Below are 25,184 nucleotides of genomic sequence, written 5' to 3' on the forward strand. Positions count from 1 at the left end.
TGATTTTCCTTACAAATTTGTATACAAATTCGTTCTCATTACCATCATTTGTGGCCACCTACCAAATAGGTCGTCAATTCTTTGTTATAGTTCTTCGCCACATTGTTTGCAACAACTTGAAAAATTGAACAGTAAAATACTTCAATAATCAATACTCATAAGATCCTAGCATAGTGATGAAAACTGAGTCCCCCATTTGTTACTTCTTATATATGCCCTTGTGACTTGTTCTGGTAACTTTAGAAAGTTAATAGCACGACGGTCTATGTGACTTGTAACTACGATAAAACTAGATTCGAAATTAATGCTCAAGTGCGAAAAAAATTACATAGTTAAAATTTGTGCAGGCAACAGTAAACTATTGAATTTTCTTTAATGAAGGATAAGGAGATCAAGAAGATATTTATGGGAGAGAGATACTGCTGTTTGCCCTCATACAAATATCAAATTTAGGTGAGATTGAACACCATTAACTAGCAAAACCTATTCAAGATTCAATCATTAATATACTTTGGCAGAAATCACAAGCAATAGGATGGTCAGATAAAATAAAATAGATTAAATCAATCAACTACACAAAAACAGTCTACCCCAAGAAACAAGAAGAGAAATACTAGCTTAATTCCATCAATAGTTCACTACTTAAATTAGTAGGCTTTCTAATCTCCACCTAATCACACCTTCCTACTTCTCTTATCAACTCTAGACACTTATCGAGTATATAACAAATTCTCTACTTCATAAGCGAATTCGTTATCATTCCCATGCCAACAAGAGGCATATCAGCTGTATCATCTACTGAAACCCTGAAGAAAGGTTACATCTGCAAAAGAAGCAATGGAAAGAAACTAGTTTCTGCTACCATTCAAAGCACCCTGCAATTAAGAGGGATACTTAGCTGCAACTGCTGGCTCATCAACCTTGTCTCAGTTTGAGATTGACGATACCTTTGGGACATCCACAGGAAACAAATGGATCTCATCCATCCATGGGTTTTGCTCTTTTTCGGGATTCACTCCCCTCAGAGCTCTCCAGACTGCACTATTACACTTGAAACCAGAACCAAACGCAATCTGCCATATTCTATCTCCCCTCTTAACCCTCCCTTTAGCTTCAGAATAAGCCAGTTCATACCACAGGGAGCTGCTTGAGGTATTCCCAAATCGATTGAGCGTCATCCTCGAAGGCTCCATATGCCAATCAGAGAGCTGCAGGTTCTTCTCTAATTCGTCAAGAACAGCCCTTCCACCAGCATGAATGCAGAAATGCTCAAAAGCCAGTTTGAAATCTGGGATGTAGGGCTTTAGCTTCATCTTCAAGACTTTCTTTCCTATTAGAGTGGCGAAGAAAAGCAACTGTTCTGACACAGGAAGCACCAAGGGGCCTAGAGTAGTGATATTAGTCTTGAGGGCATCTCCTGCAACAGCCATCAAATCCTTCGACAAAGCAACTCCAACTTTTCCCTGGGAATCCTCTTCTTGGGTAACACAAGTGAAGCATTTATCATCAGAACCTTTGTGGGTTCGGACAGTGTCAACAAGCTGATACTTGGACCGCCATCTATCAGATCTCTTGTTTGAGAGTAGAATTGCAGCTCCTCCCATCCGAAACAAACAGTTAGAAACTAACATCGATCTTTCATTTCCAAAGTACCAATTCAAGGTTATGTTCTCCGTGCTAATGACCACAGCATAAGAATTGGGATGGACTTGTAGAAGATGCTTGGCAAGATCAATTGAAATCAATCCAGCGCTACAACCCATTCCACCAAGATTATAACTAACAATGTTGCCACGCATCTTGTAATGGTTAACAATCATTGCAGACAATGATGGAGTGGGATTAAACAAACTGCAATTCACTACCAGTATCCCAATGTCCTTAGGTTTCACATTTGTTTTAGCAAACAGCTCATCCAGGGCTCCAAACATCACCATCTCAGCTTCCTTCCTAGCCTCCTGCATACACACATTAGGAGGATCGAGAAGAACAGATTCTGGAAGGTAAGTATCTTCACCAAGTCCTGATCTTTCGAGTATCTTCCTTTGAAACTCAAGGTTTTCCTTTGTAAACGTACCAATGGAATGAGACCTATCCATGAAAATCTGCCTCGTGCACTTCCTAGCATCATCAGGTTTGTAACACGAAAAATTCACAAGGTACACAGGGCTAGGGCGAGTAAGGAAATAAAGGGTAGCCAAGAAAACGAGCAAGGTCGAGCATACAATCACCGATATTAAGTTGAAGCGAAGGTGCTCCCAAAGGACATAGACATCTTCCAAAGAGAAAGTGGAGAGTTGGGCAGCAATGACAACAATAAGAGGTGATAGGAACAGATACATTCCATGGGTAATGAGGTAATGGTAACCCAATTTGACATATTTCAACTTGATAGATTGCTTAAAATCGGGAAGCTTTCTTGAATTTGAATTGGGCATTAAGGGGGTGGCAGGATTTTGTTCACTCATAACTTCTTCAGCAACAATTCAATTTACTCAATCAGATCAAAAATACATTAATTTGGCACCTGAAACAACAAATTATTCAGAATTACTCCCTGAAAAGTAGAACATGATCAAATTTAGCTAACTGGTTATGTTTGAAAATGCAAAATTTTGCCTGATTATTTAAAGTCTAAACCCTAAGATTGTAAAAGATTTAATAAAGAGAAATAAAAATCCATTCTTTATAAAGAAAATCACCTCAAATTCAGGAACTGGGTGTCAGAGAACAACGGATTACCTGTAAAAATAAATGCAAATCCCAAGAATTAGAGAAAATCCATAAACCGACATGAAGACCCCAACTAACAATTCTACTTCCAACAATAGTTTACTTTTTTTTGGGAAGCAATAAACTATCAGATTGTCAACCAAAGCATAAACAGATTAGATCTGACTGAACAAGCATGAAATTAAAGTGAGATTATGATGCAAAATAAATGAAACCCAGAAAAGGAAATCACCTGAAATTGTAGATTTTTAGAAGAAAAATGTCGACTTTTTTTTCTTCAAAATTCGGAGAAACCAAAGAAACGTGAAAAAACAGAAAGAGAGAAGTTAGAGTTTGTTTTTTGATAATTGAAATGAAGGATGTTTGTAAATATTTGTAATGTAGCCTGTAATACGTAGAAGAACAGTGTGTACAATCTATTAATCTGTATATTATATTAAAATCATATGATAAATAACGATTAATATAATATGTAACGTTATTTAGCATATGATACCATGTGAATAAATATGATGCAGAACAGCAGAAGGGTGGGACCCAAAACTACCAGATTGTAGGGGACTGTTATTTTGGGAAATTGGAATCCAAATTGAGGACTTGTTTGGTGGAGAGGATTTAAAGCAAAAAAGAGCTGATTGGATTGGTCAAACAGGTGATGCAAGTGTTTAATGGAGGGATTTTAAAGGGAGAAATGTCATGCACGTAGACATATATGCAAATGCATTATAAAGGACATTTATGTAATTATACGTATGTATAAACGAATGCATATTTTGGTATCATTGGATGATCAAATAATACCACTGAACATATGGTGACACTATATAATGGTATTATATATGCATTTAATTGTACTAAATTTATGTATAAATAGTACCACTGAGGATTCAATGTTACCATATAAGCTTTCAGTAGGATAATTAGTATGTGGTCCCCCCATCACGTGTGACAATCTGACCAAAAAAATAGGTAAGGTCCACATAAAGACCTCTCTCTCCTCTTTTCTCTCTCTAGTCTCTACCATGTATTTTTAGAATATTTTAATTATTGTTATGTATTACAAATACATAACATTTTTCCATTACTACTTCCCCTGTTTAATGCAGAGTGGATTTATATGCCAGTAGCTGATTGGGCTAAGTAAGGTGACTAAGGTCATTTTGGAAAAGCTCCTTTAAACAGCGTTTTGAGATTAACAATTTGTGAATTGTTTCCAAATGACACCCATGCCCATACAATTTATCACTGCTGCAAGCAATTGCTTTGACTCAAAAGTCGTTGTTTTAAGAAAAATTTGTTAATTACAACCAATAAAATATCCATTACAACAATAAAGTTTATTTTTGCAAACTAGAGCAAAAAAAAATCACCAAAAATTTTAAATTACAACCAAAATCCAATTTTTGGCCACTTTCACCGGAATATGCAGAGTATACGGAATAAAAGGGCATAGAGGTAGTCTTTCACGTAGAAGGACTGTATCCTTAACCAAAATCACTTTTATTTCTCTCTTTTCGCCTCTTAAGTCTAATTTCGGCTGAATGGCAAAATTCTTCATAACAAGATAAGATCCAACATCCAAACCAACAACTTTCATTGAGCACAGGGTAGTAAACATGTTTTCTACAGTAAAAAAAATTCTATAAGCTTCAACATGTTTGCACACGGGGACCAACGGTTCAAAAAAATAATGTGTAGTGTGGAATTTCCTAGTCTGTATATGCCAGGCTGAAAACGATAGATACAAAGAATTTTTTCCATAATTACGTAGTATATTGGAGAATTGTTAGCCTCACACCACCAGTACATTTGGTCATGAACCGTGGAGGCGTGGACATATTTTCTACTGCCTTTTAGATTGATGTCTGATAATTAGCTTGCAGCTTCTGGATCCTCTATACCTACTACATACATCAGCTATACCAATCAAGAAATAAGACTGCGAAAGTAAGTACAATAAAAAACAGCCAAAGAAACATTCTGCTACTGCTGGTTCGCTGTATGGCCTGAGTAAGCTCTTTGTTGCCAAGCACCATATTATGCGTTGCTTCAACTGCCTGAATAGACAAAAGATAGCAAATGGTGTGTAAATGCAAGGTTTCTCAGATAATCTTATAGACATGTTGTTTGATAACAGTAGAAATAAGAAACACCAAAACTCAAATTTCTGAAACAAGGCTGGCGCATCATTAATGACACGGAATCCTTGATCAGCAAAGTTTTTCGCTCTAAATATGGTATTGACAAGATGACACTTTTTGAAAACTCTTGGTGTAACAGGAACTCAGGGTCTTGGGGATGGAATGGGATTAGATGGGGCCTCCAGGTCTTAAAACAGGGTTGTGCGTGGTCTCTAGGAGATGGGTGCTATGCTTAAATTCACCATCCCTGGATTCATGGCAAGCCACCAGTGTGGAAAAACCAAATTGTCATCTCAAATGAGAATGTAGCCTCAATCCGCAAAGAAAATGGTGACTGGGACCTTGATGTTTGCAAACTCTGGTTTACGGAGGAGACCATTGAGAAGATCACCACAGTTACACTCATTGATACAGGTTTTGAAGACTTAATAATCTGGAAGGGGGAAAGAAGAGGTAGTTACTCTGTAAGAAGTGACTATAGAATGCTTTTCGATGATAAGCATGGTCAAGGTAGGATGCAGGCCATTGTCAGAGGTTTGAACAACATAAACTGGAAGCTCTTCTGGAGTCATAATGGTACCCCAAAGCAAAAAATCTTCCTTGGAAAATTCAGAATGGTGCTCTCTCTGTGCGCAGTGAGAGAAAGAGAAGGGGCTTTGGAGAGAGTCATCACTGCGCCCTTTGCTTTGATAAAGAGAATCAAAGCAATTACCACTTAAAAACCCTGGAGCATCTCTTCAGAGACTGTAACTTCCCAAGCCGCATCTGGAAAGAAAGCAGACTAGGGATCAATGTCACTTACCAGGAAAGCATTCCAATTGCGGATTGGATCTACAATGGGCAAAGAATTTTGTGTGATACAAAAAGGGGCCTGGAAGATAGTTATCTCATGTTTTTAGCAGGTCTTGAAGGAATGTGGGAGGCAAGGAACAACTTGATTTTCAAGAAGTCACACAAAACCCGTGGGCAACAATCAAGATAATGGAGAGCAGAGCGGGCTTGACTGACAAAGGAGCTAGGAATAGAGAAAATGCAATAGAAATTGGTTTAGAGTCAGTCCAGGACTGCCCACCAGCTTTTGAACCAAGGAAGATCAGCAGAGATGCGCAGCAACATAACAATTGCCACACTTTAATTACAGGCAGCAGTGATTGCATTCCTGTAAGCTTGGAGATAAAGCTAACAAAAAGAGGAAGCAAGAAAGGAAGATGGCGCTGGCAGCTCAAGTCTACAGAAACTGTCATCCAGGAAGGAGAGGAACCTTTTCAGCCAGATACTAGAGAGTTGAGCAGGCTAAAGACCATCTACAAAGGATTACAAGCAGCTGCGAGATTGCATTTTTGGCATATCCAGATTTCGACCCAGGACAAAAAAACTATTAAGTGGATGCAGGATGATTATGCAGGGCCTCAAGATGCAGGGTGATACTTCAAAGGATTTCAGAAAAACAATTGATGTTTCATTATGTCAGTGTAGTTTGTAATATTGCTAGGGACTGACCTCCCTTTATGTCGGCTGTCAAAAAAAAAAAAAAGTCAAATTTCAAATCAAATATGGCTTTCTAGTACAATTATTTCTGAGATGAGAGTACACATCACTGAAGAGCCACCCAAAAGCAACTCAAGATCCCTATTTGTTAGGGTAGAGTTTGCTCATGAGTTTCTCTCCTCCAAGAGCAACATGGAGAGCTACTTGGAGAGTATCATGTACATGATCAGAAATCATCCTGGTGTCGAGCTATTTTTCCGTACAACCTCCTCAACTTGTCACCACAGAGTGAACCACAAAGGAAGTTCAAGGAACTAAGGGACCTTGTATGAACATGAAACTAGGACCATGGTCATATCAGCCATGGTAAAATGCAAATTAAGGGAATGTGCAAGTTCTAATTCCATCATACGGCAATAGCTGTTAACATTTTGAACATATATAATACATACAGCATAATTTGAGGGCTTTAAATATTAATGCACAACACTTTAAAACATAAAGCTTAAGCCTAATAAAATGCACTTTCATATGCCATGAGTACTGGCAGTAATGATAAATTACTCATCTAAATTGCTGTACAGCAATTTATGTCTTTGGTTAACTAAAGATTGCAAGAATTTCAATTTTAACAAGGAAAAACATAAAAGCTACAAATCATACTATGATGACCTAATGGGGTCAAGATAGATTTGGAAATTGGAACAAAAAAGACGACTTTTCACTTAAACATATCAGTGATGATCAGAAACTCAGAATGCATTCCAGAGACGACAGATTATGTAATAGACTAACCTAAGGAGGGATAGTATGGGTATTCTAGTAATTACTTTACTAGGTTAATAGTCCTTAGTATAGATAGAGGGGGGGGGGTGGGGGGGAAGAAATGGTAGGCAGAAATTTGGAGTAAATCCTTTGAGAGTAGTGACCTCAAGTCACTATTTGAGAGTTGTGACCTAAAATCACTAATAGAGATTGGCATCCTAAAGTTGCTAGCTTGTACAAATCCCTGCTCTTCAATATTTTCAATCAAAGATTTGATCTTTTGCCTCTATATTCTGTGTTAATGGTGTGTGTGATAGTCCAGCAAGCATGAGTCTATAACTGATTACACAGATATAATATTTAACTAAAGACCAAACAATCACTGCTCTGTTTTAGCAAAAAAACACTTTAATTTCAAGGTCCATCAACTGTGGAATCAAATCTCACCTGATCGTACAGATACTCAATCTGATGGACTTGCTGGAGAACATGTGTAGACATGAGGTGATTCAGTGCAGACATCTCCACCATTTTGGTTTCAGTTTCTTGAGCAGCATCAAGGAGATTACTCAGCTCCACCTACATTAAATTTTTATGTTATTCTGATGAATTCTACAGCCAAATGCTAACTACATAGTGTGAATTTATACAATTCAAAGTATCATGATGCATCTGCAATTTATAACCTGAAGTGCACGAGTGTCATCATCCAAAAGCTGTTCTTGGACTCTTTGGGGACTGGGTTCCACTTCATCAGGTTCCGTGGCCTCTTGATGTTGTGATTTCAAATGATCTGTTGATTTTTGATCAGGGACACGGCTTCGTTTTCTTCTGGGCATTGTTCTATTCAGAGTATCTTGAAACCGTATAGCTCTCAGCCGATCAAATTCTGATGTAACTGAATGAAGCTTTTCACTCAAAATCAAAACCTGTATATTGTTTTAGAAATAAGGGATTAAGGGAAGTGTGCCAAACCTAGAAAACATAGGCATTATCTTCTTTACAAAGAAAATTGGCAGACAACAATAAAGATGCCACACAATGCAACCATAAAAATTTAACTTCCCACTGTGTTAGTTTAGTCAATTGACTAAATCTAAATACTTGTAACATTTAGCTTCCATAAAGAACCAGTAACTTTTAATCTACATTCTTCACATCAAACAACCCTACAACAGTGGGACATGTATCACGGCTTATTTGCTTGCCAGTGAGTAAACCATACAAAATTGATTGGCAGTTGTGAGAGCTTACTGCTCAAGACACAAACAGGAAAGGTAGTCATACACCGACAACAAAGAGGGAATTCTTAAAAAGGAACAAGGCAACCTTGCAAAGAACTGATGCATAAAAGGAGAATCTCCACAGGCTATGTTCTTTTTACCTTAAATTAAGTTTCAGGACATATATATAATTTCCAATATGTTCCAACAGCTAATAGTCTAATACCCAAGAATGTTCTATTAAGTTAAGATCAGTTCCAATAAGTTTGATGAGTAATTTTCAACAAAAAAAAAAAAAAAGTCACTCTTAGGCTCTGTTCACTTCACCTTATTTTTGCTGAACCAAAATTATTTTTACTGAAGTGAAATTATTTTTGTCACTGGTATTTACTGAATTAAAATTAATTTTACTGACCTAAACTTATGTTTACTGAACTAATATTATTTTTACTGAATTTTATTTATTTAAGGTGAACTGAACAGGGCCTTAATGGTATCTCAATTTGCAAACAGGTATACGGTAATAAACTAACAAAAAATTAACTTTCCTCGTTATTTTTCATCAAGCCTTATAAGTTAGATTATCTCATCTACTTGTCCAATTACAAGTGCATTTTGGGCCACTGAGACATGAGTACATGACACATCTGTGATCCATTAACAAACCAAGGAGTCAAGGACATAAAAGCATAACACAGATATAGGAAATAGCACAACAAAAATTGCTTCTTGATTTTAGGTAGCTAAACCTAGAGGTATATCAGCATTCTGAACTCAGAAGGTCTCATGAAAGAATGGAGCAAAAGCACCAATACCAGCAAAGCCCAACCCGCACCCCACCCCAACACCCCAACACCCACCATACTGAGCTAGTTAGCAGGAGAAGAAACTAACTACATAGTACAACCGTCATAAATCACATACCACTCCATGTTTATGTGCAATTATATCAGCATTTGAACCATCTATATTCATACCAAGCCAGCCCTTCGAATTAGCTTCTTCATCACTTATACTGGCTTTTAGAACCTCTATCTGCTTTTGACACAATTTAACAAAAGAAGTAACCTGCAAAGAACAAATTTCAAATGTCAAAGAACTCAACATCAATACTATTACCTTCTCAATGAACTTGATGCGGTTTATTGATCAAATGATCAGATATACAATCATGGCATAAATAACATGTGACTAATGTGCTTCATCTTAAAAACAAGGAATGAATAATTTCGGAGATTAGAGTGCACACACTGAGGAGTATTTGTACAACAATGTATAGAGAGATTAAGACTAGAATTAGGCAAAAGTATAAATGTGATAATTTAAGAGCAGATAAAGACAAGTGGAACAGTCTTGTAGTAAGTTTTTAGACTTTTAGATGAGCAATATACACTGAGCATTTGTTGGGACTGAATGAAGTGTATTCTTTTTTTTTTTTTTTTCCTATTTTGCCTTAGTATAATTAGTACTCCCTCCGTCTCTTTATTTAGAACCTATATTCCTTTTTAGGAGCCCAAAATTAAGAACCTATTTCTAATTTAAAGTTGTACTATTTGAGAATATTCTCCACTTTTTGATGAGTTGTCATCACTTTTTTGTAATAATGATAAGACTTTTTACATTAATTCCCAACATTTTCTCTTTCCCTCTCTTCAATTATTCCCAACCACTTTTTTTTCCCTCTATCTCTCTCTAACCCCACATGCACTTATATACTTCCACCAACTTTCTTAATTCTCGTGAAAAAACCCAAATAGGTTCTTAATTAAGGGACAGAGGGAGTAGCTTGACAAATTGAAGCTCAATGTAAGCTCATAATTAAAGTAAGCAATGGGAAGTCCCTTGATATAAGATCAAGGTTTGTTGTGTTTACTTGCTGTTGACGATCAATTATGAATTACCAAGGTTTTATTTTTCTAATAGCTAATTGTGAATTTCAGCTTGGTGTGTTTGTTATAATTTGAAGGGTTAATGTGCTTCACTTAGATAACGTTGAATGGTTTAGCTTGAGAGCTTAGGAGGGTATGAAGTGAAGAGCATTGTATAACAATGTATAGAGAGACTAAACAAAGAATCAGGCAAATATTGCCATGTTGATGGTAAATTATGAAGAGCAAAGGTCTTATATGTTTCTGAAGGAAAGTTATGTTGCAGGAATTTGATTATTTTGTGAAGGTGGTAATGATTTGATACCTGTTTTCTACCTTTAATTTTTATGTTAAACTGTGTTTTCTGATCTGACTTTTTCTCTTTTGACTGGTTACTCCCCTAGCATAATTGTGTATAAGCATTAAATTATTATTGAACATACAGCAGCCATTATCAAATCAGCCACACATTCAAAAACCACGCTCTTCAAGTGGGATTAGAGTAAGATTGAAATATCGATTTAGGGAGTTTAAACCTTAGTGGACTTTGCAGAAAACAGCAACAAATATTTCTGGCAATTTGAGGTATAGTATTTGCAGATAATTAAAATTGGCATGAACACAGGCTCAATTAGCATCATCCAGATTTTTATTTATCATTTTCACGCCATGACAGGAGTAAAATGTTTACTTGACCTATTTCTAATCCTAACTGATGAGAGACATGCAAATGTCCAATGGTGTTCAAGCCTCAAGACCACTTACGCTTGAGAAGAACCTAAGAGGTCATATTCTACCACCCTTTTTATGAATCAACTCTATGGAATCCTCATGAGTTCAGAAATGTATTAATTTCTAGAAATTGAAGTTCCAGTAAGACCCCTTGAGCATAACATATACTTCAGTCACGCATTAACACTCATTTTACCTGCAGCTGAAGCTTTGAAAAATATGTGGATCAAATCTTGAGTGCGGTGCATGATTGCATGAAGCTCGCAGTTCAGCTTAATGCAGCTGGGCTCAATACCTTTTGACTTTTTTTCCCTCATTTCTATCAAACGATCTCTGCTTATCTCGACTACTTGAGGTTAATTTTCTATACATACCCTTTAACACTTCTCACCAACAGATGTATGCTTAACTCTACTAAGAAGAAATAGGAACTTTCGTATTTTAATTATACTAGGGATTCTAACGCGCGCGATATGCGGGATATAGCTAGCCATTTGAGAAGAATTATTACCGATGACCTTTATGCCCTATGGCTATTTGTGAAATGTTTTATCAAAGCTATTTGCATATAGACAATAAATGTGTTGGATGTTGTATAGTTGTGCAATGTTCAAAAATTTAGTTGAGTTACTTTGATTTAGCGATTGAACGGTAAAAAGATATTGAGTTCGATGTAGAAATATAAATGTTTAATAAATTCTAAATAGAAAAATTAAAACAAAATGGAGAGAGTAAAAGATGACTTTAAATGTTGAAATAAGCATAACATTTAAAATCAATTTAGGGAATTCAAGACATGATAAGGCTTTTGAAATCAAATAGGGGAAAATATATAAGAGAACATTTTTAGGGGTATAAATGTCCATGCACAATTCATATGAGTTTTGTTGAACTTTTTATAAGGTAGGGATAAGCTGTTTTACTTTGTATTGAGCTTGCTCCCCAAAAATAAGGGCAGCTTCCACTTACCAATTGTCAGATCAATGCCCAGTGTGTGCACTCTAATCTCCGAAATTAATTCTGCTTCTTCAAGTCATTATAAGCAACCAAACTTTCATTTTTTGCGCATGTATGTGATAAATCAGGTTAATCCACCTGTCAAGTTCACATATGCAAGACGCCAAAACGTATCACAGAAGGTGGGAAGGACTCATTGAGGGAAAAGACACCTGACTACTGAATTGGCAGGAGGCACAACAGCTACAACAAGAAGACAAGAGTAGCATTCTAGGGAATTGCATTTAAATAGCAGAGAGATGGGAGCAGTAGAGAAGTGTATTCAGTGATTGTGGGAGAGTTTGTGAGGCTCTCGAAAGCTCACTACTTGTTAACTGTATGAAATCCCAATATCTATCAAAAAGCTTCACCTTATCAAGTTTGTGTCTTTCCTCTTGTTTATTTGTTGCTGAGCTCATTTTAATTACAGAAACGAGCTCGAATTTGTTACTTTTAATCCAAAACATGAGTTATTAACATTTAAACCACTACCACAAACTCGTTAATACAGTAAAAGAAAATCAAAAAAATTTGACATAGCCAGGTAAAGTATGAGGTTATAAGACTTAACATGCTGTCACAAGTACTTCAATGTTCAATTAATTCTAGATAAGCCGAACACAAAACAATAGTTATACACAATAAGTCCAACTTAAAGATAGCTTAGAACTTACTTCCTGTTCAATGCTATCTCTCTCCTGTTCAGTAGTCCGATGCATATCAACATAATCGCGCTTATGTTTCATCAAATACTTTTCCAACTCTCCAATGCTCTCAAGCTATAAATTCAAAAATGCCAAGCAAATTCAGCACATTACAGCATCACAATGCATCAAAAATCTTTGTCCAATTTCGAAGATTGAATCGATCCGCTTACTGTTTTCAACGAAGATTTCATGAACGGAGTCCTTTCGCGAGGCTTGTGTATAATGAATGATGCCATTATAGCAGCAATTTTAGACTAACACACCAAAATTGAAAGTTGACAAGAATTAAAATTCATTCTATGGAATCAATCAAGATACAGTTATAATCTATATTATTATAATTCAAGTAATTTCAATACAATCAATCATCAATAACAATTTGTCAATAATTTGAATTAGACCTAAAATAGAAAATTGGGAATGTACCTCATTGTAATCGAAAGAAACGGCTTGACGGCGAACAGCATCTTTGAAATCCTCAGTCCTATCCCTAATTTTCGCCATTGTTGGATCATACAATACACCAGCGGAAATTTGTATGAATTGAACTACAATTTGACAGAAGATGAAGTAAATTTGCAGCGAATTAAACAAAATTTCCAAAGAATTACACCAAATTGATGAGAGTATTAATGACGATTTGAAATTTGGAATTGAAGCAAATTCGTAGGCTTTTCCAGAAGTAGAGAGAATGATAGAAGTCGTATAGAGGAAATTAAGTGTGAAAGTGAAAGAAAGAAAGATTTTGGGGAGAGAAAAAGTGTGTTACGACAGCGGTGTTGTTACACGCCGCAGCCGATCGCAGTGATGATGGGCGGTAAACGGGCACTAGTTGGACAGGGGAGATACGATCTGAAGATTAACACTTTTTTTTTTTTTTTTTTTTTTTTGGGTGAGACGTATAAAAGCCGGCCTCACAGCCAAGCCACGGGATATGAATACTTGGCAAGTTTTTCGAATGCAGTGTCGAGCCACGTAGGCGACAAATAGGTATTATTGTGACAGCTAAGTAAGCGAATTTTGATTAGATTTATTTAGAATAAAATTGTTGTATAGTGTTTTATTATCGATATACTTCTAATATTTCATATATACAAAATAAATTATAACTTAATAATAACATAGATATCTATTTTTACAAATAAAAACTACAAAAAGTACACTATTATATACGATGTATTTAATATTCAAGCTAAAAAGTTTAGGACAATTCGGGCATCCCCCGGGCACAAAACTAGTAACTAATATATAAAGCTAAACTTTTAACCAAGCCATGAGACGACGACACTTGGCGTTGTAACACTCACCAAGTGTAAACGCCAAGTGTCGCGCCACGTAGGCAATAATTAATTATTAGTATTACACATTATTTTAGTTTGATATATTTTAGTTTGATAAAAAAGTTGGATACATTTAGATAGATTTTTAAGGATAAAAAAGCACTGTTATATACTCCCGGGAGTACCTTAAGGAAGGTGCTCCCGGGGGTATTTTCGTAATCTCTCAATCATCTTCCTCTTCCCCTCACCACCCTTTGACTTTGGCTCCACCTTCCTCCTCCCCTCACCACTCTTTATTTTCAATTATGGAAATTCAAGTCCAAAATCAAATACTCTTACCTTCTCCCCATCTCCGACTCATCTCCTTCGTTCACCTCGTAAAATCTGCACACACGCATAGTTCCACCTCTCAAAAATCCTCAATATTCACTTACATTCCAACATTTCCTCCATTAAAACGCTACTTATGCAATCAATTCTTCACATTTAACTCCACCTTCATCCCAAATCACAAATTTCAAGATGAGTAGAACTTCTTCAACTCACCCCTCAATTAAGTGTTCTCAGCAACTTATACATTAATTTTTTTATTTTTTTTTTCATAAATCAAATTAGCCCCACATCGTAAATTTTCATTTTAATTTCTTAAATCTTTGTTTTATTGAATTTTAATATATGGGATTGCAGCAAATTAAATTTAATGAAAATGATGTTGAATCAAATTATAAAGAAAAGGAAGACGATGATGGTTCTTGAAGTTTCGTAGAGCTAATCGCAATACCATTGATGACGACGACGATGATTCAAATAATATTTTGCTCATTTAATCAACAAATGAGCAAATAATTTTTGCTCATTTAATAAACGAGCAATAATTATTTGTCCATTTAAGTAATGAGCAAAAAAATTTGCTTATTTGTTGATTAAACAGCTTAAAAATAGTTATTTAAAGCAAATTTGCAATTCTAACTCAAATTTGCTAATGAATATGAAACCAGAAAAGAAAAAATCAAAGCCAAACTACCTAGATGATGCCTCCATTGTTATCACCTTCACAAAAGTTAGCTTTGTTTTGGATAAAAAAAAAAAAAAAAAAAATATGAACTATATAATGGTGAAAGAAAGAGGCAGGAAGAAATTGAGAAAAAATTGAGCGAAATATAATGAGCAAAAAACATAAAATAATTCACCTAGATTCCACCATTGTTGAATACATAAAAATAAAAAGAGAGAAAAGTTACATATATTCCAACATTGTTGAATACTGTAAACAAATCTGAAGCAAAAAATTGAAAATCGAAGACAATAAACAAATCCAAAGCAAAATATCAAAAATGTAGATGAAAAATTTCGGAAATTGAAGACATGCCCATGAAGAGAGAAAAAGAAGAAAGGAAGAGAAAGAAAGAAGAATAGAAAAATTATGTAAGAATGAAACCTCTGGATATCACGTGCAAAGCAAACTAATTGTAATATGACAGTTATTACCTTGGGTGTACCGTACACCCAGGTATATAACATTATTTCCATTAAAAAAGTTAGTTTAAGGTTTTGTTTTCAATAAAATTTGAATAGATTTTTAGGATAAAATTGTTCATTCAAAAAACATTTTTCGATAAAATTCCAATATTTATGTATAAATTGAATTATATAACTTTCAATAATTATCTTATAAATTTTGTTTCAAAAAAATTAAAATAATTATCTTATAAATTTAATATTTTTATGTGGTATTGGTTTTTCAAATATTTCAAAAAAAAAAAGCAAGAGTGCTTAAGCCACGATATAAAAAATATTTCAGCCATTATTAAGTATATACTTCCTCCGTTCCTTTTTAGATGACACAATTTGACTTTTGCACTATTCACAAACAACACTTTGACTAGTTTTTGTGATTTGTAGCTACGATAAAACATAATCATGTGGGATCTTGTTTGAATCGTCTTAATGTATATTTTATTAATATCCACTTTTTAAAATTTTATAATGTTGATAATGGGATACATAGCTTGTGAAAATTGTGCGTTGGCAAACGTGATAAAAGAAACGTGTCATCTATTAAGGAACGGAGGAAGTATATATAAAGTTGTATGATTAGTCAAGCCAGGGTGGGCCCTGATGGTAGGCCTGGGGTGCAGTCGCCTAGGGCCCACGCCAGAAAGGGCCCAAAATTATAAAAAAAAATTCCAATTAGAATAATAGTTTATGGGCTTGATTTTACTTGTGCAATGCAATGCATACTTATAAATATGTCCAACAGTATTAGATATCCTCCAACAAGTTAATTAAAAAATAGATTTATTAGTTTTTATTAGTTTTTATTATTTAGCTCTCATATCACTTAACTAGGTTAGAACCCGTGCAATGCACGGTTTATATAAGACCTAGATAAGAATTATGCACCTTGTACCGAAAAAAAAAAAAAATTAGATTTTCATTAAATTTTCATTAAAAATTATGATATAGTGCCGGTTCAACGTCACCTAATACATATTTTAATGTATGAGGTCATTAGTTTGCTATGTAAAATTATATCAATTTTCTAAGATTAATTAATAGGTGATTTTAGTTGTAATGTAGAAGCTTCCAAAATTTAAATTTCAAAAATGTTAAATATGATAGCTCCACAAAAAAAAAAAAAAAAATAAATAAATAAATTAATAAATGACATCATCCTTGTATTTAGGCGAGAAATTTTTTATTGAGAGAGCGACATATAGGCATTGGTGACGTCGGCATACTCAGTTTTAGTAATAGTTAATAGATTAGGTGGAATTTACAATATGTTTATTAACCTCTTCACATCCTTTTACTCCAGTTTCCCATGATTAACAATTCCAAAAATACATAATTTTCAATTACACCACTTCAAATCTTCTCTAATAACCCAAATTTAAGCCCTTTATATTTGGCTAATTAATATCATAGCAATGGTTTTAAAAATTAGCAAGATAAATAGCAGCAAAAATAATTCTCTATCACAAATTACTCTGATGAATTTTATGGCTTGTTCAACTTTTTTTTTTTTTTTTTTTTTTGGTTGCCAATTAGACAAAGGTAATAGAACTATTTCTCTTTAACTTTTCTTGGAGTACTCCGTATTATTTAAATGAAATACGGAGTACGTAAGTAATTTTTATTTGTCTTTTATTAAAATCTATTACGTCAATAGAAAATTTGGTTATGTGTAGGCCCCTTTTTTACATTATGCCTAAGGCCCATAAATTATCGGGAATGGGGCTGAGTCAAACCACGATACAACAATACTTAACCATACGATTAGCCAAGGAATATTCCAACTTTTCGTAAGTGTAGTGCCGGTAACAACTAACCATACATGAGTACGTGGCTACGAGAGATTTGAGCCAAAAAGGAGGTTTCATGCAAATAGGGTTTATAATTTGAATATTGATTTTTTTTAGCAAAGCTTAGCAAAATTTGTGAGTTAGGGAAACCTACATACGTGTCAATATCAATAAACAACCCGGCCATCGCCCGGGGCACAAAACTAGTCTATCTATCTATATATCTATATATATATACTATAACAGAGGACGCTCAATTTTTTTTGACACAACCACGTATCTTATTTTTATCTCACTTCTATTACGTTTTTTTTTTATTATTTTTTGGGTTTCTGTGAATCGACTAAAAAGTGATTTTAATGCCGAATATGTAACACGTGACACCTTTTAAATTAAAAAAATTGCTTTCAAAAAGACCAATAAGTATTAAGTTACGGAGTACAAGTCTTACCAGTTAGCACCTTAGCTAATCCCTCCGTATTTTATTACTTGATTCATTTCTCCATGCGCGGAGTTTTTTTGAAGAAATAGTAGAAAGTAATAAATCATAAGGAAGTAATCAATATACTCCATATAAAGGACATTAATAGAGTAGAGAGATTGATGGTCTATGTATGCTCATGACCAAGGAGAAAGTTGCGCATAAAAATGGAGAGAAAAAGACTTGCTAACAATAAGTAGGTTAATTCAAGATCATTCTTATTACCTTTAATTGGCAGATATGTATTTCACGAAGGTTACTGCATCTGCAAATTCCATTTTCTCCTTATCTCTACGTCAAGTTACCTTATGCAAGTCCCAGCAGGGGGATCACACTTCTGCCTGGTTGAGAGCGGTCCCAATATCGGGTTTGGGTCAGACCTATGAATGGTCAGGCTTACCATTGTGTTCTTTGCTACCGGTTGGATGTTCCTTTGTTCTTCGTTTCGACACCGTGTTCATCTTGCTCAAGAGTTTTTGATGGGGATCATGCACTGTCTTATGTTGGGATGGTAGGTATTAAACATCGGCATAATGTTATTCGTGATACCCTTGTTGATATTTGTTTTCAATCAGGGATTTCTGCAAGAAAGGAGGTTAACGTTGGGTTGTCTGAAGGTAACAATGTGACTCTTCGACCTGCAGATGTATTGCTTTATTCCTTAATGTATGTATGGACTTTGACGGGGTCTTCAATTCTCCTTTAACACAATCTAGGTTGTTTGACTTTGTTCCTGGTCGTGTTGTGTCGTCTGCAGCTCAGCGAAAGCGAGATAAGTATGAAGCGCATTGCAGGGCTATTGGCTATGGTTGTCTTCCTTTCTCCTTTTCTTCATTAGGGGAATTAGAAAAGGATGTCGTAGCGTTGCTGAAGCGGTTTCAAGTATTCGCTAGGACATAGGATATAGGTGCTCGTGTAGCTGCACACATATTCAGCAGGATCGCGTTCGCTATAGCTCGAGAGGTGGGGGCCCAGATTGTATCTCGGCTCCCTACTAATTTTTTGGTAATTCGGATGACTTTGTAAGTTTTTGTTAATTTTTTATAATAATAATAATAATAATAATATCATATCAAATCATATCACATCACTAATAAATAAAGCCGGTCTCGCAGTCAGGCCACGAGATAGCGACACTTGGCATTCCAGTTTTTCGCCAAGTGTCACGCCACGTAGGCGACAAATAGTTATTATTGTGACACATATATATGATGCTAAGTAAGCGAAGTTTGGATAGATTTTTAAAGATAAAAAAGTTGTATAAAGTTTTATTATCGATATACTTCTAATATTTCATATATACAAAATTAATCATAACTTTTAATAAATATCTTATAATTCGGTACTATTTCTATCATAAAATTCGTTTTAAAGAGTTTTTAAAAATAAGATCCATTTATAATATATTTAATTTATTTACAAAATAATAGAGAATTAGTGAAAATAAGTTTTAATCATGAAAAATAATTTTTGTTTTGGTAAAAATACTTGTAGTTTAGTAAAAATAATTTCTATTCAATAAAATATATTTCAATTTAATGTCTAAATATCCTGCATTATCAAAAGGGATTATATGATCGTATTTAACATTCAATCCAAAAAGTTTATCCTAAACTTTTATCAACCATTTGGGCATCGCCCGGGCACAAAACTAGCCACTAATAAATAAAGCCGGTCTCGCATCTAGGCCACGAGACAGCGACACTTGGCATTCCAGTTTTTCGTTAAGTGTCGAGCCACGTAGGCGACAAATAGATATTATTGTAATTAAATTAGATGTCACATTAGATTTGATTAGGATAAAAAAGTATACATAATAATTTATAATTCTCTTGAAAAAAATTATCTTTTTATTGACAAAAGAATTTTACTTATAACAAAACACCACATATTACAATTAATATGAATATCCAGTTAACAATAGGATTTTACTCCTATATGAATAACCACATAATTACAATTATAATTATAAATAGGAAAATGATAAACATAGCCCTAAGGGCTATGTATAAGAAGCTAAAAAAGGAAATATTTAGAATAAAGTAACATTAATTACATCGATCTGTGCGTGATTTTGTCATGAATTCCCAACTTAATTCCATTTTTGGAAGCATATTTAATGCTTATATATAGCCCTAAGGGCTACATATATCATTACCCTTTTAAATATGGCGATATATCATTAATTTTTTTACTCAACCTTTTATTTACCATCAATGCTTTTGAATCATATATTTTTAAATTCGGTTGTAATATTATTTTTCATTTAACAAGAGTTTCAATAATTTTTTTTCTTTATAAGGTACTACTAAATTTAATGCTACAATTAGTATTATTACTATATTCACAAAACACTCACTAAAATGGGTATTCGGGGCAACGCGCGGGGGCACGTACTAGTATATATACAAAGGGGAGTTTTTTCCCAAGATTTTAGAGCGCCACGTAGGATTTTAAATTTTTAAAAATTATTAGAGCACCACGTAGGATTAGTATTTTTAAAATGCTACAATAGAATTATGCCACTTAAGATTAGTTTTTTTAAAGCGCTACGTAGGTCGTAGGATTATAATAATAATAAAAAAAAAGCACCATGTAGGATAAATATTTTTAAAACACTACAATAGGATTATGCCACGTAAGATTAGTTTTTTTTTTTAAGCGCTACGTAGGATTATAATGAAAAATAAAAAATTAATAGAGCGACACATAAGATTATTAATTTAAAAAAATTATCATAAGTAAAATTAAATGATTTATTTGGGTAATCAATGTAACCAACATTATGACAAATTTTTACAAAAATTACATAAAGGAGAGTTTTTTCAAGATATTTTGAGCGTCACATAGGACAACAACAACGTGGCTGATCCGAGTCTCCATTCTTCCACCTCTATTGAATTGGGTCGTGGTCAAAGGCCACGGCAAGCTCTTGGTTGGCATCGTGGTTACATCGCACATACTATATCTCTTCCATGTCCATCTATCTCCCCAAGTTCACCGTCTACTCCAAGCTCCTCAGGTATTCCTTATCCCTTAGCACATTTTGTGAATTGTAATAATTTTTCCTTGCAACACCTCGTGTTTATTGCAACTGTGGATACGATGGTTGAGCCTTGTAATTTTAACGAGGCAATGCAACATGAGGGGTGGAGAGAGGCAATGTAAAAAGAAATCACAGCTCTGGAAAATAATGAAACATGGGTGATGAAAAAATTACCTACGGGTAAGAAAGCTCTTGGGTGCCGATGGGTATACAAGGTCAAGCTGAATTCAGATGGAACAATTGAAAGATTGAAGGCTCGTCTCGTAATATTCGGTAATCATCAAGTTGAGGGTATCAATTATAACGAGACATTTGCTCCCGTAGCTAAAATGGTCACTGTTCGTGCTTTTCTTGCTCTTGCCGCTGCGAAAAAATTGGGAATTGCATCAAATGGATGTTCATAATACCTTTTTACATGGTGATCTATGAGGAGGTTTATATGAAGCCCCCCCTGGATTTCATGGTACCCAACATGGCATTGTGTGCCGTCTTCGGAAGTCTTTGTATGGACTACGACAAGCACCTCGTTGTTGGTTTTCTAAATTGGCAACTTCTCTGAAAAGTTACGGATTTTTGCAATCGTACTCTGATTACTCTCTTTTTACTTTGAATAATGGGGCTATTCATCTTAGTGTTCTGGTGTATGTTGATGATTTGATAATTTCGGGTAATGATACTTCTGCAATTTCATCATTCAAATCATATTTGAGTGACTGATTTCATATGAAAGATTTGGGTGTGTTGAAGTACTTTCTTGATATTGAGGTTGCACGGAGTCCGGAGGGCATATTTTTATGTCAACAGAAATACACTGTTGACATAATTGCAGAGTTAGGATTACTAGGGGCACGTCCGGCAGGTACTCCTATTGAGCAGAATCATACTCTGGCAAAATCAGACACGCCTCTTATTGCTGATCCTGAAATGTATAGTTGTCTTGTGGGTCATTTGATCTATTTGTCTTTCACTAGACCGGATTTGGCTTACACAGTTCATATCTTATTTCAATTTATGCAACAACCTCGTCAAGGTCATTGGGAGGCAACGCTTCGTACTGTACGATACTTGAAAGGCTGTCCGAGTCAAGGGATCCTATTGAGTTCAGATTGTGATCTTCATTTGACAGGTAGTGTGACTCGAATTGGGCTAATTGTCCTTTGACGAGACGTTCGATTTCTGGTTGGTTGGTGTTTCTTGGTGGTTCCCCTATTTCTTAGAAGACTAAGAAGCAACATACTGCTTCTAAATCTTCTGCGGAGGCAGAGTATCGTTCAATGTCGACCATAACTTCAGAGTTGAAATGGTTGAAGGCTCTACTCAACAGTTTGAGAGTCTCGCATCCACGTGCGATGAGCTTGTTTTGTGACAATCAATCAACGTTGTATATTGCGCAGAATCCAGTCTTCCACGAACGCACTAAACACATTGAGGTTGATTGTCATTATGCTAGGGATGTGATTCAGGAAGGAGTTATTAGTCCGTCTTATGTGAAGACAAATGATCAACACGCAGATATATTCACTAAGGCCTTAAGCAAGAACCAATTTTTGTATTTACTTGGCAAGTTGGGCATTTGTGATTTGCATGCTCCAACTTGAGGGAGGGTGTTAAGCGTATTTAGTGTATAGCTCATGGGCTGATGTTATAAGCCCTAATCTCTACAGGTTGTATATATACTTGTGCATACTCTAATACAAAATACATAGTAGTATTCTCTCTATTCTTGACAGTCATGAAAATTTATAAATGGAATCAATTGTCAAAACTCTTGGACTGAGTTTTAAGTCACACTTAAGAGAAGTGCCAAAAGACATACCACTAGTCCAATTAGGATTTGATTATACTCATTCAAGTGATATTCAAGCGATAAGTTATAACGTAGTAAATTTGTTTCAAGACTAGTTGTAAACTTATAAGTAACAATTGAGCATGAGGTTAATTTTGCAAAATTGTGCTTATGTGCAAATATCCACTATTAAAGAAGAATAAAATTGTGAATGTCAACGGTTTAGTTGGCTAAAGTCTTAAAAAATAGTATCTAAAACACAAAATTAAATCTCAACTACTACCTCAATTTCAAATTATTTGCATTAATTAGACATTCTCTATTCACATTTTATATCAAATCGTCATAAATAATTTAAAACGGAGGTAATACACAGACTCCATCATTGCCCTTACGACTCCTTGCGTTTACATCGTTTTCTTTATTGCTATCTTCACAAATAAAATTGAGGATTTTTATTTAAAAAAAGACAGCTACGCTACTAAAGTGGGCCAAGGAAAGTGACATGTACTGATGTACATCTGCTTCAGTAATTAGATTACCAAAATCAGATAAGATAAGGCCCAAACTACATCACCCGTTAGATAGATATTCTCCCTCCATCTAACGCCTTACAAGTGCCCACATTAGATAGCCCATCACCCAAACATCAGAAATAAAACACCCCCACCAAAAACATTTCAAACCACTAAACCATTTAATTTGCTTCTAGTCCTAAACTCTCAACACACCTCCCATAACCACCACCAATCCATCTAACAACTAAATAAAATCAAACATGGCTTCGGCCTCGGCCTCGGCTGCTGCCACCTCATCTTTCATCGGGACTCGTCTTCCTGACGTGCCATCCAACTCAGGAAAGGTCACGTGCCGATTCGGGTTTGGAACCAAAAAAGTAGCCAAGAAGGCCCAGCCCAAATCAGGCTCAACATCAGACCGCCCATTATGGTACCCTGGTGCCAAGGCCCCAGAATATTTAGATGGGAGCTTAGTAGGTGATTATGGGTTCGACCCATTTGGGCTAGGAAAGCCTGCTGAGTATTTACAATATGACTATGATGGTTTGGACCAGAACTTAGCCAAGAATTTGGCTGGTGACATTATTGGGACCCGGACCGAGTCGGAGGATGTTAAGTCCACAGCTTTGCAGCCATACAGTGAGGTTTTTGGGCTTCAGAGGTTCAGGGAGTGTGAGCTGATTCATGGCAGATGGGCTATGTTGGCTACTCTTGGTGCTCTGACTGTTGAGTGGCTTACTGGTGTCACCTGGCAAGATGCTGGCAAGGTAAGTATAATATGATTTCTTGTGTTTGTATTCATTGTCAGAAAAATGTCTTGCTTGGTTGTCTAAAATAAGGAAATTGTAGTATGATGAAATCTAGATGTTTTAACAGGAAAGCAAAGTAGATACACATTTACAATTTCAGATCAAAATGGTCGTTACAGGTTAAAGTTGCATATTTCTGTTGTTTCTAAAAGATTGACTCATTTATAATAAAATCTTGTTTTTAGAAAAGTTAGTTTAGAAAAAAGAGAAAACATAGAAGATACTGTATAAAAATAATTTCAGGTCAGTTAAAATAATTTCAGTTCAGTAAAAATAAGTTCATATCAGTAAAATAATTTTAGTTGAGTAAAAATAAATTCAATTCAGAAAAATTTAGTAATTATAAAGAAGAAATATAATAGATAATCAGTAAATATAATTTTAGTTCAGCAAAAATAATTTCAATTCAATAAAATTAATTTCAATTCGGTAAAATTTAAATTCGACAAAAATAATTTCGGTTCAGTAAAACTAATTTTAGTTCAACAAAAATAAGGTGAAAAAAAAAAGGTATAGGTAAAAGGGGTTTGCCAAAAATAAATATAAGTTCAAATGAGTTGAGCTTTCGGAAATACCTCAAAATAGAAAGTGAATTGAAAGTGAGTTGAAGTTTTAGGAATGAATAAAATATATTAACGGGTACTTTCAGTTTTTTTTTTTTTTTTTTTTTTTTTTAGCACTGTTGAGGAAATTTTTGAATTTCTCTTAACAATTTCTTCTGTGATTAAATTTTATAGGTGGAGCTAATTGAAGGATCATCATACCTTGGCCAACCACTTCCCTTTTCAATGACTACATTGATCTGGATTGAGGTGTTGGTCATCGGATACATCGAGTTCCAGAGGAATTCAGAGCTTGACCCTGAAAAGAGGCTTTACCCAGGTGGAACCTTCGACCCATTGGGTTTGGCATCTGACCCAGAAAAGAAGCCAATCCTTCAGTTGGCAGAGATCAAGCATGCCAGGCTAGCTATGGTTGGTTTCCTTGGCTTTGCTGTTCAGGCTGCTGTTACCGGTAAAGGCCCGCTTAACAACTGGGCGACTCATTTGAGCGACCCGCTCCACACTACCATCTTGGACAGGTTCCTGTAGAATGACTCTGGTTGGGGATCCTATACATTAAGCATCTTAAAGTGCCCATAATATAGGGTTCATTGTGTAGTTTCAGAAGAGCCTACTGTTATCTTGTATTAGTACTGTAAAGAGTGGATTATTGGGGCTTGAAGTAGAATGAAGAATGCATTCTCTAGACAGGTTGTATGATTATTATTGGAATATTATAAATGTAGTATCAAAGATTAACTAAA

General features: G+C 35.1%; 3 protein-coding genes across 4 annotated transcripts; 1 reads left to right on the forward strand and 2 right to left on the reverse strand.

Moving 5' to 3' along the window:
* Positions 1–474: 474 nt before the first annotated feature.
* LOC110712161 (3-ketoacyl-CoA synthase 11-like) lies at positions 475–3,541 on the reverse strand. 2 transcript variants are annotated; one of them, XM_021890603.1, is made up of 3 exons: positions 2,966–3,541; positions 2,703–2,742; positions 475–2,557 (listed from the first exon to the last, which is right to left on the reverse strand). In XM_021890603.1, the coding sequence occupies exon 3, from the start codon at positions 2,466–2,468 to the stop codon at positions 927–929; it is 1,542 nt and encodes a 513-aa protein (XP_021746295.1). In that variant the 5' UTR covers positions 2,469–2,557; positions 2,703–2,742; positions 2,966–3,541; the 3' UTR covers positions 475–926. The 2 variants fall into 2 exon arrangements, with proteins under 2 accessions (XP_021746295.1, XP_021746293.1); XM_021890601.1 differs by having other exon boundaries at positions 475–2,527; positions 2,966–3,540.
* Positions 3,542–4,428: 887 nt separating this feature from the next.
* LOC110712176 (syntaxin-81-like) lies at positions 4,429–13,695 on the reverse strand. The gene is made up of 7 exons (XM_021890627.1): positions 13,080–13,695; positions 12,824–12,907; positions 12,621–12,725; positions 9,275–9,418; positions 7,814–8,056; positions 7,575–7,706; positions 4,429–4,790 (listed from the first exon to the last, which is right to left on the reverse strand). Exons 1-7 carry the CDS (start codon positions 13,155–13,157, stop codon positions 4,647–4,649), a joined length of 930 nt encoding a protein of 309 aa, XP_021746319.1. The 5' UTR covers positions 13,158–13,695; the 3' UTR covers positions 4,429–4,646.
* Positions 13,696–23,221: 9,526 nt separating this feature from the next.
* LOC110712188 (chlorophyll a-b binding protein CP29.2, chloroplastic-like) lies at positions 23,222–25,184 on the forward strand. Its single transcript, XM_021890642.1, has 2 exons — positions 23,222–23,836; positions 24,616–25,184. Exons 1-2 carry the CDS (start codon positions 23,330–23,332, stop codon positions 24,967–24,969), a joined length of 861 nt encoding a protein of 286 aa, XP_021746334.1. The 5' UTR covers positions 23,222–23,329; the 3' UTR covers positions 24,970–25,184.

This window comes from Chenopodium quinoa, unplaced genomic scaffold, assembly GCF_001683475.1.
Source record: "Chenopodium quinoa cultivar QQ74 unplaced genomic scaffold, ASM168347v1, whole genome shotgun sequence".
Taxonomy (NCBI): domain Eukaryota; kingdom Viridiplantae; phylum Streptophyta; class Magnoliopsida; order Caryophyllales; family Amaranthaceae; genus Chenopodium; species Chenopodium quinoa.

Coding starts and splice junctions, on each gene's coding strand:
- LOC110712176 (XM_021890627.1), bottom strand. CDS start 13,157: ATGGCGAAAATTAGGGATAGGACTGAGGATTTCAAAGATGCTGTTCGC. Junction 12,726..12,823: donor TGAAATCTTCGTTGAAAACA/GTAAGCGGATCG, acceptor TTGAATTTATAG/CTTGAGAGCATTGGAGAGTT. Junction 7,707..7,813: donor ATGACACTCGTGCACTTCAG/GTTATAAATTGC, acceptor AATTTAATGTAG/GTGGAGCTGAGTAATCTCCT.
- LOC110712188 (XM_021890642.1), top strand. CDS start 23,330: ATGGCTTCGGCCTCGGCCTCGGCTGCTGCCACCTCATCTTTCATCGGG. Junction 23,837..24,615: donor CCTGGCAAGATGCTGGCAAG/GTAAGTATAATA, acceptor TAAATTTTATAG/GTGGAGCTAATTGAAGGATC.
- LOC110712161 (XM_021890603.1), bottom strand. CDS start 2,468: ATGAGTGAACAAAATCCTGCCACCCCCTTAATGCCCAATTCAAATTCA.